Below are 19,429 nucleotides of genomic sequence, written 5' to 3' on the forward strand. Positions count from 1 at the left end.
TCATTTCAAAAAGCTCCCGAGTTTTAAAAACTTGGAAAATATTTTTTAAAGTAAATTTTAAGTAATCAGGGCAGTATGATGTTGGGAAAGGGACAGAAAGGTAGATCAAGGGAATAGAAACAGAACCCAGTTAGACCAACAGAGATAGAGCCCACTGGTCTCTGACAAGGACCAAAGGTGATACCAGAGAAAATACGGTCTTTCAGCATTTCGGCTAATTAAGTGGATATCCACATCTATACTGAGTTCAGACATGGAACTCGGACCCTTCTCAAAGTGGACCATAAATATACGTGTAAAATGGAAAACTACAAAACTCTTTTGACACACAGGAGAAACCCTCATGGCCTTATGATCAAAACAACTTTTGTAGATGGAACACCAAAGATGCTGTGTATGATAGAAATCACTGAAAAATTGGATCTCATTAAAATAAAAACAAACAAACAAACAAATAAAAAACCCTGGGCATCACTGGGAAACTCAGCAGTTGTGTGAACTTCCCAAGGTTTGACAGTTGCCAAGAACAAATTAAAATGTCAGAAGTCCGGGAATGTATTTGACATTACTAGCCACAAAAACTACAAGGCCAAAAAACAAGGCAAAACCAGCTATTACTCATCTTAAGATGATAAATGTTATGAAGGATGAAAAAGTTAACAGAATGAACAGGACTTTCGTAAATATCCAGAAGGAACTTGCAAACTTCTCAAAAAGTCTTTCTCTTAAGTCTATGCAGAAAGAGCTGTGCCATCATGAACGAGAACCAGCCAATGTTGGTAAAGCTGCAAGATCGACTGTGCACTTCTTACATTGCAGGGCAGCGTTTGGTGGGAGGACGATGCCTACCACGGGGAAAGACATACCAGGGCTTTCTGAGTCTTTGACAAATTTAGGCTACTAACTGAAAGTTTCTCTATAAATAAGACTATCACCATCCCCAGATTTCACCGCACAATTAGCTTCCTTATTGTGAATGAATGTTCCCAGCTTCCCTTTCACAGGGATTCAAGCCCCTGAATCTATCATGCCTCCCTACAGGTTCAGTGAAGAGACAGCTTGGGCTGCCCTGGCCTTCTGAGGTGGCCTTGCCTTTAGGTAGCCACAAAGAGCTAGAATTCGCCTTCTTTCTTCTAGTGTCTGCAGTGAAACCTGGGGGTTGCTTTTTTTTTTTTTTTTTTTCTGTTGCTCCAGATGCAGCTGCCTGTGATCTACTGAAAATGGAACTCAGTGCTGGGTGTGGTGGCCCACACCAGTAATCCCTGGGGAGAAGAAAGGAGAACAGTGAGTTTAAGACCATTTGGGCTGTATTGTAAGAGCCTGTCTCAAAAACTGAAAAAAAAAAAAAAAGAAGGAAAGAAGGAAGGAAAAGAAAGAAGGAAAGAAAGAAAGAAAGGAAGAAAAAGAAAGGAAGGAAGAAAAGAAGAAAGAAAGAAAGAAAGAAAGAAAAAAAGAAAGAAAGAAAGAAAGAAGAGGGGAGAAAAGAAATATGATGATATTCGTTACATAAATCCCTCATTGCCTTTTCACGTAACTGGCTTTGAACAAAATCATATGCCAAGGTAGCTAACCTTAAATCCTGAAGGAGTCATCCCCTCCTGTTTCTCTGGCTGCTCTTTTCCTTCTCTGCAGCCCACACTGGTCTTTCTTATCCTCCTGTTTCTCTGGCTGCTCTTTCCTCTCTGCAGCCCACACTGGTCTTTCTTATCCGGCACTTGCCAAGTTTGTCCTTCCTTTGGCAATGGTCGCCTCACTTTTCACACTCATGTAATAGAGGCACTAAATGTCGCCGCCTTAGGATTGGGTTTACCATCCTCAGAGGCGGCACTAGTCTCAAGATTCACCTACTTCAAGCACACCCCCGCAGTAGGCTAGGCTGTCAGCCTAGATCTTTCCCCTTATCAATAGTTCGTGCTCTGCAGTGGCGGCAGCATCCACTCAGTTGAACTCTTCACCTTTCTCTGTCTGATGATGACTTATTAAACACTTCCAACACCCCCAGAGCCTCCAACACCTCAGCCAGGCCACATCCAATGCAGAGCACACCACTGTCTGCTAACCAACTTCCCCTCACGCTCATGTGTGCGTATGCTCACACTCATGCACCTCTACTAAAGGTACCTACACCTCTTTGCAGCCTCCCAGAAATACTACTGTCTCTGTGGAGTGCTTGCCATCTCCTGGGTCTCAGTCCCTTCAGGTCCCACAGGTCCCAGTGTTGATGTCCACATGGTTACTGCCTTTATCTCTGCTTCCACTCTGGCTTCCTAACCAGAGGCTAGGCAGAGTTTTTTGTTTTGTTTTGTTTTCCTGTTAACTACAGAACACAAGGAAGTCGGAGAGTCCAGGTATTCTAGGAATGCTAACTGGTAGTGAGAGCCAGCTCTGAGGAAAGGGGTGCTCCCTTTAATTTCTCTGTTCCCAGAGAGAGGAGTCCTGGCTGGCTGACACCCTAACCCATTTGAGGCTTTGCTAAGGTGATCACATTAGTGTCTGCAAACAGGTCAGTTAGACCTAGATGATCTACCTGAGTGGTCATGAGCCACATTTAAATTTAAACCAACTGCAATTAAATACTTTTTAAATTAATCAATTAATTTATTTATATATTTTTCAAGACAGTGTAGCCCTGGCTGTCCTGGACTATTCCCTCTGTAGATAAGGTTGACCTTGAACTCAGAGATCTATTTGTCTCAGTTGGGATTAAAGGCAGGCACCACCAGGCCCGGCTTAAAAACAGTTTTTAAGAGATCAGTTTCTCAGTCCCACTAGTTTCAGAACTGTTTCTTACAACTCTCTGTGGCCGCACGCTGGACAGTGTGGCTTTCAGGCATCTCCACTACTGTGAAGCATTGGTATCTCTCCTCAGTTCTTAGGACTGCACCTGGCTCCTTCTGTTTCCCCTGATTTATACAGAAAATACTTATTAAACTCCTGCCATGTAATTCTGGGCCACAACTATGGCCAAAGGTCCCCCTGATCCCTGTCCACTTTGAGGGTCCCTTCACACTCCTAAAAACTTGAACTCGGGACTCATTGTGTCACACAAAGCACAACTTTACCACCAAATTGCTCTTTGCTGACTTTACCTTGTCTTTTTCAGGTCAGGTAAAAGCCTTAATCAGTGAAAAGGAGACAGACAACATCATCCTTCCAAAGACCCCTCTGTGCTTCTGTAGTGTGACTTTCCTAATATGTATAAATATTGAAGAAGGAGAGAGTCAGACTCCTGAGGCGCCTGGAGAGCAAAGAACTGAGACGGAGTTTTCTTTTCTGCCAGAGACAATTCTAGAACATGGTTCATGAGAAGGAGAAAAGGGGGGTGAGATGGGTCCATTCACTTCAGCAGCAAGGCCAACTTGAATTTCTGTTAGAGAGACTAGAACTTGAAGACTGCAATTCTGGATTCCAGTTATTCCCTAGAGACCATCAGTTACTGGTACAACAGCTGGCCTTGGGTGTCTGAGGGCACAGTGTCCTACCCTAGATTCCACTTTAAGCAGAGTGAAAAATACAGAGACCCTTTGAAAAGGGGATTACCAATCTCTTACTGTTATCCGGTTCTGCATTCTGACAGCCAATACAGAAGTCCAGCAAAGACGACAAAAGGATGGGGCTTTCCTTGCAAGGCATGAACCAAACTAGACAACTGAAAAGGGACTTCAGTGTCCCCGGGCTCCTTTGAGAATCCAGAAGCTTTCTCTGGGACGTCCTAGCCTTTGCCCGACTCCCTAGCCTCCTCCATATGTCCCAGGAAAGGATGCTTGTGAGAGCAGTACCTCTTCCAGACTTGATTTCTCCTGCACCCTGAGGTCCATGTGGAGGAAGGAATCTGATTGCTGAGGATGTTGTTTATTTTTCACTGCTTCCACCACTCTTCTTTGAATCAGCTCTTCTGACTTTCTGATGCACAAACACTGACCCCTTGGGATACTCTTACCTGGTGAAGAGACAGGTGCCAGAGAAGGAAGTCCAATAGTTCTAGTCTTCTTCCTCCAGGAGGCTTTCCAGGCACAAGACAAATATAGCAAGTTAATTGCTATTTTTGCTTAGAGATGACCGGAGCATCAGGGTCTGAAGCATCTTCTTCCTGCTGCTCCCTCCTTTCCTGTCAGTGTTGGGCACTGTCAGAGCCTGGTAGCACCATTGTAAACACTATTTATGCTCATGAATGTGGGACAAAGGAAGGGAATTTCTTAGCTCATTCATGCTCAGGTTCCCTGAAGGCCGATGAATCAATTGCATCTTTCATTCTTACTGCTCATGTTTCTCTCCCTTTCACATGTTTACCGGCCTTTTCCCACTGAGATATAAATTAGGACAAATAATGAAACCCTTTGTTCTGTACAAGATGGTTGAGATTGCTGGGTTGTGTGGCTGTGAGTAACACTGCACTCAGTCCACAGGATGCTAAAGATACCAAGAGGGAATTAGTCTTCTCGAATGAGCTGTGATTTGTATATTTTAAATATTTTTTAAAATAATGACAGAACCTTCACTATAACTGTGGCCCTTTGAGAAGATACTATCTGTGAACCTTAATTTAAAAAAAAGTAAGCCAGGCAGTGGTAGTGCACGCCTTTAATCCCAGCTCTCAGGAGGCAGAGACAGGCAGATCTCTGTGAGTTCGAGGCCAGCCTGGTCTACAAGAGCTAGCCCCCAAACTACAGAGAAACCCTGTCAAAAAAAAAAACAAAACAAAACTGGAAAAAAGTGTAACATTTCATGCTGAGACTTTTCAAAACTTCCTCAAGACACCTGTGATTCGTAAAGACACAACTGTCAATGTTGGTGTACAGAAAGTATAAAACCTACATTTAATCTGTCCCCGGGATGTCATATTCCATTCCCAGTTACCCATCACATACACAGCTTTCTAAAGTAATGCCATCTGCAGGGTGTTCCGCCACGTCAGAAATGTTAGGTATCCGCACTGTCCCCTGTGGCAGCTACTTATGTATATGTGGAATGTAGTTTCCATTTCAGTGGGAACATCTGGCTGGTAGCTTTAGTATTGGGTAACACAGTTCCTCAAGGCCTCAAAGGACACATCCTGATGGACAGCACTGAGGCGGCACCTCACATAAGCCTGTTCAGGCAGCTTCACCTAAAGAAATCTTATAAATGTGTGCCTCTGGCCAGGATTCCTCATGTCTCCTGCCCCTGTATCAGGAACCTAGAAAGACAATCTGCTTTTAGACTCTGTATACCCATTGTACACACTGAAGATAGTTTTTCTTGATCCCAGTGATTCTCAGCTTTGCATTTCTGGCTGCAAGTGATTGATGTGTGCTGCTGGAAGTTGCAGCAGGTAGCTCCCCACCCTTCTGGGTTACTCCACCAGTGACAACACAGGCAGAGTTGGCCTGGCTTCCTTTTTGGTGTTTTGTAGCGGATAGCTGCCTGCTCAGAACCCACAGAAGCCTACTCCTCATCCCAGACAGCTGCAGCGGTCCTCTCTCCACAAACCCAGACCCAAGCTCTGCACTTCCCCTCTTGGTGAGTAGCACCCTTCCCCTTCTCGATGCCCTAGCTGTCATCTATTTACTTGCTATGTGCTGCTCCATGTGCATTTATGTGTCCAGATGTCAAATGCACCATGCCCTTTTCTATAAATTTCCCCTATGGTTCAGGCTTCTTGTAGGATGGATGAGTGATGAGGCTCCCTCCTGACACACAGTGAAGGTCAAGCTCAAGGCCATTGTTGGTGATTTGTACCTCAACATGAGGAGAAACAGTGTTGGGACAGGTAGCAAGAGGGTTTCCAGGAGACAGAGAGGGTGACACCTTGGGTCTGAGAGATTGCCCATGGAAAGAATGTAATTGCAGAGAAAACCTGGGAACAAAAACTTGACACCAAGACGTGAATAGAGCAGTGGACTATGGCTCATCAGACGACAAAGTACTCAGTTGTTTAACTCCATGTCATAACTCTATGTTCAGGGCATGAAGAGTGGTCCAGGAAAGACTGACTAAAAATATACGTGTAAAATTATGTGCAGGGTGTGTGTGGTGTTAAAGAGAAAGTGAGAAGATACGCCTCAGAAATTTAACATTAGCTAAAACTACAATGTATACTTGATTTTTAAATTTTTAATCATTTATATATAAGACATGTGTGTGCATGCTTATGTGCGCACATATGTGTGTGTGTGTGTGTGTGTATTTGTGGTTTTGGATCTTTTTGTGCACTGTGAAAATATTCTTTTATGATCAGAAAGGAAGCCAAGTTATTTTAAATGACTATAAATGTGTCCTTTCTTTTTCAGTATGTCCACCTTCTTCAGTTCTAAAAAAACTTAAAGATTTATTTTACTTTTAATTATGCATGCACACATGTGAGGAGGACAGGTGTTTGAAGCATTGGTGGTTGGTTGTGAGCCATCTGACATGGCTGGAATCCATACTCAGATCTCTGCAAGAGCACTATCTGCTCTTAACTACTGAGCAATCTCTCCATGACCCCCTACTCCCCTCTTCTTCAGTTCTTAATTAACCTGCTCTATAGTCAGCCAGCAGGTCAAGGAAGTTGTTGCTGAGCTATTATGGACCTGGAGGTAACCACCGTAGAGGGAATCTTTGCCAAACAATCCAAAGTAATAGCCATTCCAGCACCTGGAACTTCAGAGTCCTCTTCTTCCAGTTTCTGTCTACTCTAGCTTATACTCTAGGCTTGATCTTACAGGTCCCAAGGAAGAGAGCTCCTGATGCGCGCATGCGCACGCACACACACAATGTAAGAGATGATTCAACTCATGAGTAGCAAATAGGACAAAGGTCAAAGTATAGACTGGGGCCGTAACTCACGTTTACAGTAATTACTGGATGTGGGATGTGATGAGGCACCTCCATCTGATTTTTCTGTCAGTTCCTTAAGGGAAACAGAATAGGAAAATAATGTCTGAGTATGCATGATTTCAAACTGGCCTACCTCATAGGCATTTTCCACATCTGTAGAACGATCAGCTTTTCTCCAAACATTATGCTTTCACGTTTTATGTCTTAGTTGATGTATTTTTTTTTCTGCCACAGAGCAGTGCTCCCTCAAATCTCCCTTCAAATCTCCAGGGTCAGCAAGAGTCACCTCCTCAGTGAAGACCTCCTGGATATTTCCTGGTGCTGAAACCAGAATTCTCTTTTTCTCATTCCTATAACGTCTCAGGATAGTACTATTGTGTCATTCTGAGTGTTAACTTACCCACTGATCTCGAGAGTGGGCTTCTTGAGGGAGTGAATTATCACACTGCTTATGCCCAGCTGGTGTCCATCACACCTGGCCTTTGACTGTGAGAAGAAAGTGATCTCAGCTCTCACAAAACTTATGTTCCGACCAGAGTGTTTGCATATCCTTCTACTTGATTGTCCACCAAGCCCTGGGATCAGATAGGATTGTCATTGCTCTCGTTTCCCAGATGAGGAATCCAGGCTCTGTGAGAGTGTGTCCCTTGTCGCCAAGCCCCAATGGCAGAAAGGATAAACCAAAGGCAGAGTAACTATGATTTCTGGTCCAGTGCTCTCCCTGTTGTTCAGTTCTCCATGTAGACTCAGCTGCTAGGGTGTCCACAAGAAAGCCATAAGGAGACTGAAGGACAGGGCAATGGTGAGTTGAAGCCTTCTAACTCCTAGGAGACAGCCGAGTTCCTTACTTCTCTGTGTGTTTTTGTCATATGTGGGCTTTCCTCCTCCTCCTTCCTCTTCTTTTGCCTCCTCTTTTTCTCCCTCCTTCTTAGCACAAGAAGAAAATGAAAGCAAGCTCTAGGACCGGCTGTGTAGTAATGCACTTGACAAGTATCTGGACAAAGATTAAAGAGAAATCAATTTAAAACTCCAGGACTGCCTGTGGTATTCACTCACTACTTTAGGGAGCTCTATGTTTGTTTTCTCCTTTGGTTCCCTCCAAATTTCTCATGTGCCAGAAGTAGATTTATAATGGAAGAAAGATCAACTTTCGTAAGATGCTGGTGCAGGATTTCAGTCCCAAATAGTGCCACCTCGGTGATGACTGGCAGGCACGGCTCCTGCAGAGCCACTGAAGCAGCTTGTAAGCAGGTGTGCTGACTGCTACTTCTGTTCCTTTCTTTCTCTCTCTCCTTAAAAAAAAAAAAAAAAAAAAAAGCTGATAAAAACAGGTGGTGGTGGCTCATGCCTTTAATCCCAGCACTTGGGAGGTAGAGGCAGGCAGATCTCTGTGAGTTCAAGGCTAGCTTGGTCTACAGAGCAAGTTCCAGGACAGGTTCCAAAGCTACACAGAGAAATCCTGTCTCAAAAGAAAAAAAGCTGACAAGCTATTTTTACAATAGTCCTTATATCTTCACACACTTGGTAAATATTCTAATACATTGCTGCACTGCAAAACTTAAAAGAAAAAAATCAAGTCTCATTTTTCACCAGTGATCATGGGTTGGGCTTGTGTAGGAAAGCTTCTGTTCCAACCAGCTGCAAAGGGTATGAGCTCTTGTTTATATATTTTACATTTTAATCTAATAATCTCAATGGTCTCTTTTTTATTAGTTTGAAGCACCTGTTTTTCTCTTTAATTGCCTATGTGTGGTTTTGGAGTAGAAGTATCACAATGTGACCAACTGCTGTACATATTTGTTTCCCAACTTTTGTTCTGCAAGAAAATACTCCAGCATTGAGAGAACAGGGCAGGATCTTAGCAAAACATTTGCTGAGCAGAGATGTCCCTCCCTATAAATTTTGATACTGTGTACCCTCCTAAAGGCTAATACAAGCTCATACCCATAGCTATGCACCCTGTACTATGAAGATCTCTTCTTACTTGTGCTGGGATCATCATCCTAAAACTTGCTGTAACCAAAACCACATTTCTTTTCCAGCTTCTTCCTTTTGAAACTTTCCTCAGATGTCATGTGATCACTGTTCAAACTCTTCTTACTAAGGAAAGTCAGGTGACATAAGCTACTAGTATCAGAAACATATATGGGATGATTTCTGACTCATGTCTCCAGGTCTGTCTCTGCTTCCCAGAGTCATTTGCTTAGTTAGGGGTGCTTTTCATTTAGTGGAAAAGCAATTTTCATCCCCCAGAGTCTGCATTTTTGTCTTTGTAGCTTAAAATTTCCCCTCTTAACATGGACTTAGTGATGTCCCAATGATACCCGGAATGTGACTGAACTGAAACCCATCAATCCTGAAGAGCCACTGATCCCAGAATAATTTAGAAATGCAGTCTAGGGAGAATTTGTGATTCTCAAATTTAGAAAGAAAAGAGAAGAGTATAATTTTTCTGAAGAAAAGAATGCACGTCCCATTTCTATTCATCTAAAAGTATTTCAAAGCAATCATAAACAAAAATGTCTTCAGACTCCCAGAGTGAGTGTTTAAGTAATATATGGGCCATCCCTGTTCAGAGGCTGAAGAAGAATACTTAGTGATGGATAAAATGTCATAATTGGTTTGATGAAAAGAAAAAGAGAGAAAATAGAAGTACATACATGCATAGAGGCAAGGCTGGGAAGGAAAATAAGTTGATATCAGCTATTTGTAGATGTAAACGTTTGAGTATTTTGATTTTTTTCTCTCAACTTTTTTTATATTTATCAAATATTTAAAAATTTTAAAAGATTTATATTTTGGTGTGTTTGTGTCTGTGTGGGAGTGTGTGCGTGTGCAGGTTCCTGTGGAGCTACAGTTATCAATGGTGACGGGGTTATTAGTGTGCCCTCCCTGATGTGGGTGCTGCGAACTGACTTGGGTTCTCTGTAAGAGCATTATACACTATTAACCACTGAAATATTTCTCTAACTCTGTAAAAAGGCTTTTTTAAAGTAAAAAAAAAAACCAGTATGTCTAAAGACAATATAAGGATTTCCCCAGCTACGACCAGGTATAGTGAAATTCAGTGAGGCAGTGGCCAAGGCCACACTGACTCAGATTTAGCTCCACTCCTGGCTCTCTTCTTTCTGTCTTGGGGGTCGATGTCTAAGTTATTCTTTTTTCTACATTTTTGGGTAACTTTTCCAGAGCTAATTTCAAACATGCAGAAGACACAGAGGCCGTGCACATTTATTTGTTCATCTTCAGTATATCTATTCATTTACCTATGTAACAGAATTTTACTTTTTAGACAAGGTTTTGCTAGGTAGACAGAATTCCGTTCTTTTTCCAAAGTGTTGGAATTACAGTCTTGCATCACCAGCCCTACCCTATGATCTAATACTTTAAAACTCTGAGTTTGTGTGGCTCCCTCACTTCCAAAGCACAGTACAAGACTCTAAGGTGCTTGGAAGAGCTGCCGTGGGAAGGGCAGGAAAGGGAGCTTTCTGATAATGAGGGCTTGCTGATAACAGAGATGACTGATTACTGAAAGAAAAAACTCACCTTATTTTCTTCTTTATCTTGAAACTTCGTTGAGTCTCAGTAACAATAGCTACAAACATGTGAAGTGAAGATCGTGTCCTTGTGTCCCCATGAAACTATCACAATCATAGGTCTTCCTCCTCTCAAACCTCCTCACTCAGCTTTGCATCCTGTCTGTCCCCTTGCTCTCCTCCACCTTCTCTTCCAGGAAATCTCTGATCTGCATTTGCCACCAAAGGCTAGGACGCATTATCTGGAGTTTCATGTAAGTGAAAACAAACAGTATATACTTTTGAATTCACCTTCATTACTCAGCATAAAATTATTTTGAGACCAGTTTGAGCTCCTGTGTGAGGAGGCAGATCATTCCTTGCCCTGCTGTGTGAACATTTCAGCAGCTTTCCCATTCATCACTACATCAACAGTTTGGTGGTCCCTTTAGCTGCCACCAACAAAACTCGTTTGGGGGTTCATGTGCAAGCTTCTGTGGGGACACAGCTTGCGTTTTTTTCTTAGGAAATTATTTAGGCGTAGCATAGTTATATGTAAGGCAAGCATTCGTTTGGCTTTTTACGAAGCTGCCAAACTGTTCTCCTGTGCAAGCATGAGGACACATTTGGATCTTCAACACCAATAGAAGCCAAGTGTGGTGGTGATGTCTATAACCCCAGCTCTGAGGAGGCATCCGGTAAAGCTGAAGCAGTGGGCTCCAGGTTCAGTGAGAGGTCCTACCATAACAAACAAAACAAAAAACCAAAAACCAATCAACCGATAAACAAGCAAAAAGTAAAGAAAAAGATAAGCGCTAGAGAGATGGTTCAGCAGTTACGAGAACTGGTGGCTGCTCTTCCAGAGGATCTGGGCTTGATCTGCAGAGCTCACAGGGTAGCTTACAAACGTTCTTAACTCCAGTTCCAGGGGGTCTGATGCCCTCTTCTGGCCTCATCTGGTATTAGGCCCGCATCAGGTGCGCAGTCATACATGCAGGCAAAATACCCATATGCATTTAAAAAATAAATAAAAAAGAAAGGTAGAGAGTGAAGGCCCTTGATGACCTTTGGCCTTCTCAGGCACAGGTATCCACACACTTATGTGTACACACACACACACACACACACACACACACACACACACACACACAAACTGTCTTTCAGAATGGTTGCACCTCATTTTATGTAGTGAAATCCACAGGCAGAGTGGAAAGGAAAGCCACAGGAAAGGAGGCAGCAGAAAACACTGGATCTAGCACCAAGATGTGTGGTACTGACAGAGGGTTGGGTGCAGGTGCTGTCCAGGCACAGACCCCTCCACAAAGGAGTCCGTCTCTGCTTGCACAACCCTGGGTTTCTCTCTCCAGCTGAGTGCCGGAACACCCTTCTTTACGGATCCATGACCTGGTATTGCTCGCCCAAGCCTAGGCAGTATAACAAGGCAGGAGGGGGGGGAGCCTTTCACAGACCGTACACAAGTTGAGACAAAAGATGTGCTGGAGACTACCTAAGAGTCCCTGTGGTTCCTCATCCATAGATGCAAGTTTTGCTAGTTATCTAAGTTAAAAGAAGTTAAACATTAAACCCTGGGTCTATTAGAGTAAAGAAGTAAGCTGTAACTCCAGAACTGTTTCTTTCATTCTGTACTTTCAGTAATATTCTGATATGCAACTGTAGTCTGAAAAGCAACATAGATTCTAATGGTTTTTTTTTTTTTGTGCGTGTGTGTGTGTGTGACTTTTTCACAAATACGAACAAGGTTTAATGTTGAATTTCCACCTTTGGTGTTTGGTTCCCAGAGTGCATCTATAAGTCTGTTTTCTCTCTGATGTTTGCCCTTTCTTTCTAGAAGCTGGCTGGCATCTGACTCACCATGATGTCCACAGAACTCACGGTGAGTATAGTCATGCCTCAGAAATACTCTTACTCTCTGGTCTTCCCTGCATAGGGATGTGGGACGAAATCTCCTATGGGGACTGATTTCCTGTGTGATCCTCTAGGGAAAGATCTCTGTCAGCAGTGCCCATCACTATGTGGGGATGTGGGGGTATTTCTGGTGATATCTATTCTCTTTGTGAACACAGAGTCGGCATTGGGAGGGGCATGTTGTGAAGACAATACATTTAAATTTTAGATTTTATTAATAGCTGAGGGGTTTTGTACTCTTTGACTAGGGTGGGCTTTGTCACATGTGTGTTTTGAAGCTCACACAGAAGAAAGCAAGGGAGAATCCATTTAATTTTTTTAAAAAAACTTATGTTTACAGTGCTCTGCCTGCATGCATGCTTGAACACCAGAAGAGGGCACCAGATCTCCACAGAGAAAATCAAGGTTGCCTCCTCACCTTACTGGGATCAAATTTAGCAATGTGTGCAACCATATCTGCAAATATTCCCAGACAATGCTAAGGACATATTGGTGTGTTATAAGTAATTGTGTTGACAACCTAATTGAGCCTCCCCATTCTGTAAGTCCTGGAAACCTACAAGGTATTTTGAAGGAAAATTTGTTAGCCCCACTGAGGAGGCTTAGTTTCAGTAATGTACATGTAAACTTTTACCTTCCCTTTTACAGAAGAAAAATGAAAGTCCTCAGATACTGCTGTAAGGTGTGATCTTCAGAATTCTGTGTCAGCCTCCTATTATCTACTGCTTTTTATCAGCTGGTTTAGTGTGTCCTGGTACATCCATGTATGCATATGCATGCATGCACACATACACAGGGATATTACTCCATATTCAAATAAGTCAATGGAGCATTGCTAAGGAAAAATTTAAAGGACATCTCAAAAGCCTGTCATTGTGCCAATATGCAATTAAAATGCAGAAAAGTTCTGTAGGACTTTTTCACAGATTAATCCACTTGGGATAATTGTGACTTTCAAAGACAAAATGCAATATGGAGATTCTCCAATATTTAACAACTGCATAGCTTAGGAAAGGCTGGTTGGCTATCAGAAGCATATGTGAGTTATGCAGACAAAAAAGCATAGTCAACAGAAAGTAGAGGAATTTTATTATTCAATATGAATATTTAAGCACATAAACTCACCAATTGTACTTACACATTCTAATATTAACTACCCAAAGCAAAACAAAACCCTCATAGAGATTATGTCTAGTTCAATACAGACAGATGACTTGAAAAATTATTGTATTTTCTCAAGGAAAAGAAAGGCTCTGAGATTGTCCTCTCATAAAGGAAATGCAGAGAATGTTCCTCAGGGCAAGACACTGGTGACTAACAGTCTCTGGGAAATTACAAGGCCTAATGGGAGCTCCAAAGCGGGGATAGAAGGGGGTGAGATTACGTGGGTGTGAGGTGGAGGCTTCAGCAATGCAACAGTTACCATGCTTTGGACCGGGTACTCTCCTAAACCCTCTATCTGCCCACCCAGATTTTATTCATCCCTTTCCCCTCTAGCAGTGGTACCCACAGGAAGAACAGTGACACATGTGAGCATATGTATCTAGATATGTTTATGCAAGTGTACTTGTGTGTATGAGTGTGTAGATGTGCATGTGAGCAGGAGTGTGAGCCTGTTTATGCCTATGAATGTGAGCAAGTGCATGTGTGCCCTGTGTGTGCCTGTCAGAACCAGAGCCTTGGGTGTATGACCCTTATGGTCCCACAGGGGTCACGTGTTTAAGAATATTCATATTTGGGGCTGGAGAGATGGCTCAGAGGTTAAGAGCACTGACAGCTTGCTCTTCCAGAGGTCCTGAGTTCAATTCCCAGCAACCATATGGTGGCTCAAAACCATTTATAGCCGGGCGGTGGTGGCGCACGCCTTTAATCCCAGCACTCGGGAGGCAGAGGCAGGCGGATCTCTGTGAGTTCGAGACCAGCCTGGTCTACAAGAGCTAGTTCCAGGATAGGCTCCAAAACCACAGAGAAACCCTGTCTCGAAAAACCAAAAAAAAAAAAAAAAAACCATTTATAATGAGATCTGGTACCCTCTTAAGTCATGCAGGCAGAACACTGTATATATAATAAATAAATAAACCTAAACAAACAAACAAAAGTATTTTCATACTTGTCTTAATGCTCACTATCTTGAAATTTTTAAGAATTTTTCAGCAAGGGTCCTTGGAAATATTACAGCAGTCACATTTTTGTGTGTAGTTGAGAGTGTCATGATATGCATGTGCAAATGTGTGTGTGCAGATAAGTGTTGTGCTGCATGCTTACTTTGCTTTTTTAGGGGGCCTGCAACCCAGCTCCAAAATAAATCACATAGAAGCTTATTATAAACATTTGGCCTTAGCTTGGCTTGTTTCTTACCAGTTTTCCTTAACTTACTTTATCCCATCTACCTTTTGCCTCTGGACTCTCCCCCATTCTCTCTTCTTACTCCATGGATTGCTGTGTATCTGGATGGCTGGCCCTTGATGTCCTGCTCCTTCTATGGCCACCTCCCTCTCCCAGATTTCCCCTTCTAATTATCCTGTCTGGCTGCCAGCCCCACCTATTTCTCTCTCCTGTCTTGCTACTTGGCATTCAACTCTTTATTAGACCATCAGGTGTTTTAGACAGGCACAGTAACACAGATTTACAGAGTTAAACAAATGCAACATAAACAAAAGTAACACACCTTAACATAATATTCCCAGCAGTGCCCACTTGTGGTCCCAAAGTTCTCTTTCCCATCAAACCAGAACACTTGTCATCCACACAACAAGTGTTCATTAGCTTCTCTGTATGCTTCATGAATAAATTAAGTTCTATGAAAGTAGAAATTCGGCCTAGTTTACCTTTAACAGTATAGTAACCACCTTAAAGATGGGTAGTATACATTTATTAAATAAACATTTCTTTCATGGGTCAATTTCTATTGATTTATCTATTGTTATATTATTATTACTATTATCATTTTGGTTTTCTCTCCCTCCTCCCCCCCCCCCCTCTCTCTCTCTCTTTCTTTCTGTTTTTTTCGAGACAGGGTTTCCCTGTAGCTTTGGAACCTGTCCTGGAACTAGCTCTTGTAGACCAGGCTAGACTCGAACTCACAGAGATCCGCCTGCCTCTGCCTCCTGAATGCTGGGATTAAAGGCGTGCACCACCACTGCCCGGCCATTTTGGCTTTTTGAGACAAGATTTCTTTGTGTAACAACCATAGCTGTCCTGGAACTAGATCTGTAGACCAGGCTGGCCTCAAACTCACAGAGATCTGCCTGCCTCTGTCTCCCAAATGCTGGGATTAAGGGTGTGAGCCACCACCCACCCTGCCTGTGCCATCACTGCCTGGCTAATTTCTATCGTTTTAACAAAACGCCTTACATTGGGTTATGTATAAAGAAGCATTTCTTCAGTTTACAGTTTGGGAGGCTGAAGGTCTCCCCAGATTGTGTAGCCTCATCTGGTCAACCTCTGGTGCAGGTCTCCTGGTTATATCACAACATGGTAGAAAAGCAACATAAAAAAAGAAATACACAGTCCTATGTCAAGACAGGAAATCAGAGAGATTGAAGGGCAACGATCCCCCTCTTTCATGACAACCTGCTATTGCAGAAACTTGGGTCCAAAGAGAACTCATTAATGTCTGATGTGGGATTCTCCTCTGTATGCTGTGAATATGTATATGTTTTATTACCATTGGTTAATAAAAATACTGTCTTGGCCTATGCCAGGGCAGAATATAGCAAGGCAGGAAATCTAAGCAGAAATAGAGGAGGAAAGGAGGAGGAATCAGGCAGATGCCATGTAGTCGCCCAAGAAGCAAGAGGTAACAAACCACGAGTCTCATGGTAAAACACAAAAGAATAGAAATGGGTTAATTTAAGATGTTAGAGTTAGCTAATAAGAATCTTGAGCTAATAGGCCAAAGAGGAAGTAATTAATATTAAGCCTCAGAATGGTTATTTCATAAGCGGCTGCAGGAGGTAGTGGGACCTGGTGGGTGGAGAGAAACCGGTCCAGGGGAACCAGCGGAATGGGGAATATTTGTAGCTACAAATGTCTTCCATGGTAATGCCCCATTATATAACCAAGAGTAGGCCCCACCTCAAACCAAGACAGTTAGTGACCAGTATTCTATAACCCTTACACACTCAAACCAAATGAAATCATAACAGTCTTTCTTCTAACACATATGCTCATTTTGCTTTATGACAGAGCTTGGGTAATTGGCATTGGATCTTGTTACTCTAACTACCATCAGACTAGACCACTCAAAAGTTATCCTTGATTGAGTGCATTCTATATTCTTTACAGAACCCTATTTCTGGCATATTCGGTGACTACAGCTATGACTCCACTACTTCCATAGAAGACTCCACTACTTCCATAGACGACTTCATGAATTTCACTGCTGCCGGTGACCTCTTCTGTAAGAAAAACAATGTCAGGAAGTTTGCAAGCCATTTCCTTCCACCTCTGTACTGGCTTGTGTTTATTGTGGGCACCCTGGGCAATAGCCTGGTCATCCTTGTCTACTGGTATTGCACAAGAGTGAAGACCATGACTGACATGTTCCTTTTGAACTTGGCAATTGCTGATCTCCTCTTTCTTGCCACTCTTCCCTTTTGGGCAATTGCTGCTACTGGCCAGTGGACATTCCAGACCTTCCTGTGCAAGGTTGTAAACAGCATGTACAAGATGAACTTCTACAGCTGTGTGCTACTCATCATGTGTATCAGTGTGGACAGATACATTGCCATTGTACAGGCCATGAAGGCTCAGATCTGGAGGCAGAAAAGGCTTCTGTACAGCAAGATAGTCTGCATTACCATCTGGGTAATGGCAGCTGTGCTCTGTATCCCAGAAATCCTGTACAGCCAAATCAGTAGGGAATCTGGCATTGACATATGTACCATGGTCTACCCTAAGGATAAGAATGCCAAGCTGAAATCAGTTGTTTTGATCCTGAAGGTCACCTTGGGGTTTCTCCTCCCCTTCCTGGTCATGGCCTTCTGCTACACTATCATCATCCACACCCTGGTACAGGCCAAAAAGTCATCCAAGCACAAAGCCCTAAAGGTGACCATCACTGTCCTCACTGTCTTCATTATGTCTCAGTTCCCCTACAACTGCATTCTTGTAGTGCAGGCTGTTGATGCCTATGCCATGTTCATCTCCAGCTGTGATACTTCCACCAACATTGACATCCTCTTCCAGGTCACTCAGACCATCGCTTTCCTGCACAGTTGCCTAAACCCAGTTCTGTATGTTTTTGTGGGTGAGAGATTCCGCAGGGATCTCATGAAGACCCTAAAGAACTTGGGATGCATTAGCCAGGCCCAGTGGGTTTCATTCACAAGGAGAGAGGGTAGTTTGAAGCTTTCTTCCATGCTATTGGAGACAACCTCAGGGGCTCTCTCCCTCTAAAAGAAGTTCTCAATGAGACAGATAGTCCTTTTGGGAATGATGAGATATATAGACACAAACAACATAGTCGCCCGACTGATGAGACTACAGAGAAAACAAATCATAAGAAAATGAGAAAAAACAAAACAAAGTAAAACAAACTAGGATGAGCCTAAACAGCTTTATCATGCTCAGTCAGGATATGCCAAAGTCTTCAAAACTGACCACACCAGCAGGGCACTAGCTGTGTTTTGGTTGTAACTGCACTTCTGAGGAGGATGCTTGATCAGCAGTGAAGACATCTCAGCCGTGCACATGCCATCAGTGCAGCTCTGTTCTGGAGGTATTGAGTTTCTTCAATGCTCCACATTTCTGTTACTCCAGATTCGATGCTACCACTCTCCAGAGGCGATAGAGCACCGGCTGCTGCCATAGTCCACAAAAGCAAGGCTTAGTGACATTTTCCACCTTGGGATGTTTTCTCGTTAGTCCCATTAGTGGGAAGACTGTGTTTGTACATCTCATTACTTACAGATTTTTAGATCTAGAATACACATAAACGATCTGAGGTTGAATGCCTTTCTGATCTCCTTAGTCTCTTTTTTTCCTATTTTGGAGCCATTTGTAAGACAGGATGGTCAGTCCAGGTACAGTTGACCACATCATAACATCAATTAGATCTGTTGCTCCTACTCTACTTCTGTGTTTGGCTGGAGGTGCCATGTCCAAACCTACCTGTAGGTTCTGTCTAGGAAGGGATCTAGCCTGTTCCATGGGGTGGCAAAATGGCTCTCACAGACCAAGCCTGAGAATATATTTGGGTGGTGGAGACCTAGCATTGGCTCTGTTGGAACTTTTTCAGGGTAGAAGCATTTGCTGCAGTTTCTGCCATATCCTGTCAGTGACATATCCTTTCCTTCTGAGGCTTCCAGAAGGATGTCTGCCTCCCTACTGCCTCCCCTTTCCATACTCTGCAGTGCCAACAGTTTACGAAAAATTTAACTTTAGAGAGATTAAGAAAGAACATGTATTATATTTCACTTTCCACCTATGTTTTTAACTACTTACCAAATTTCTCACATTGGAAAAAAATCATTGCATATCCTGGAAAAATGCTTTAATAATGTATATTTTAAAATGTTCATCACTTGCTATTTGTTTTATGCTTTCTCATTATTATAATTGTGAGCAATTAAATATCAAATAGAAATACAATAATTATAAAGCGTGAGATGGCGGTAAACCTTTACTTGTTTTGGACTGCCCATGTAACCAACTTTTACAACATAATGCAGAGCAATAATCTCAAGTTATGTAATCTATGCCCCTCACCCGAGGAATGCATGTATGTTTGCATGTTTGTAATAATAATAATTTGCTGAAAACAACAAAAATAGAGGTTAAAAGCAATCTTATAAAATGAATATCCACCATAAATTCTGAACACAATATATGAACTGTTAACAATGATGTTTGCTGTATACTGTTTGTTATCTGGGTCAGTTGAAGTCTATAACTTAATCCCTCATAAAATTCTGTTAAAAATTTCTGTAAAGTATTACTTTAAAGTATTAATTCTCCAGATGATGCTTTCTGTTCAATAAATGCAGAGCGAAATCCTTTATTGGGGACAGAGAGAGACACAACACTCACCTACCCGAGAGAGAGAGAGGGGGGGGGGAAGAGAGAGAGAGAGAGAGAGAGATATTCAAAAGATAGTCTTCAGGCAGGCACAGGTTCAGACTCATATAGCACTGACAGGAGACAAAGGGAGAACACAGTAGAGAATTGAAATTTGAGCCTGCTCTTGG

General features: G+C 42.6%; 1 protein-coding gene across 1 annotated transcript; it reads left to right on the forward strand.

Moving 5' to 3' along the window:
- The first annotated feature begins 12,186 nt into the window (after nt 1-12,186).
- Ccr9 (C-C motif chemokine receptor 9) lies at nt 12,187-17,639 on the forward strand. Its single transcript, XM_057768434.1, has 2 exons — nt 12,187-12,207; nt 16,527-17,639. The coding sequence occupies exons 1-2, from the start codon at nt 12,187-12,189 to the stop codon at nt 17,637-17,639; spliced, it is 1,134 nt and encodes a 377-aa protein (XP_057624417.1).
- Nucleotides 17,640-19,429: the final 1,790 nt, after the last annotated feature.

Source organism: Chionomys nivalis, chromosome 4 (genome assembly GCF_950005125.1).
Source record: "Chionomys nivalis chromosome 4, mChiNiv1.1, whole genome shotgun sequence".
NCBI classification, from domain to species: Eukaryota; Metazoa; Chordata; class Mammalia; order Rodentia; family Cricetidae; genus Chionomys; species Chionomys nivalis.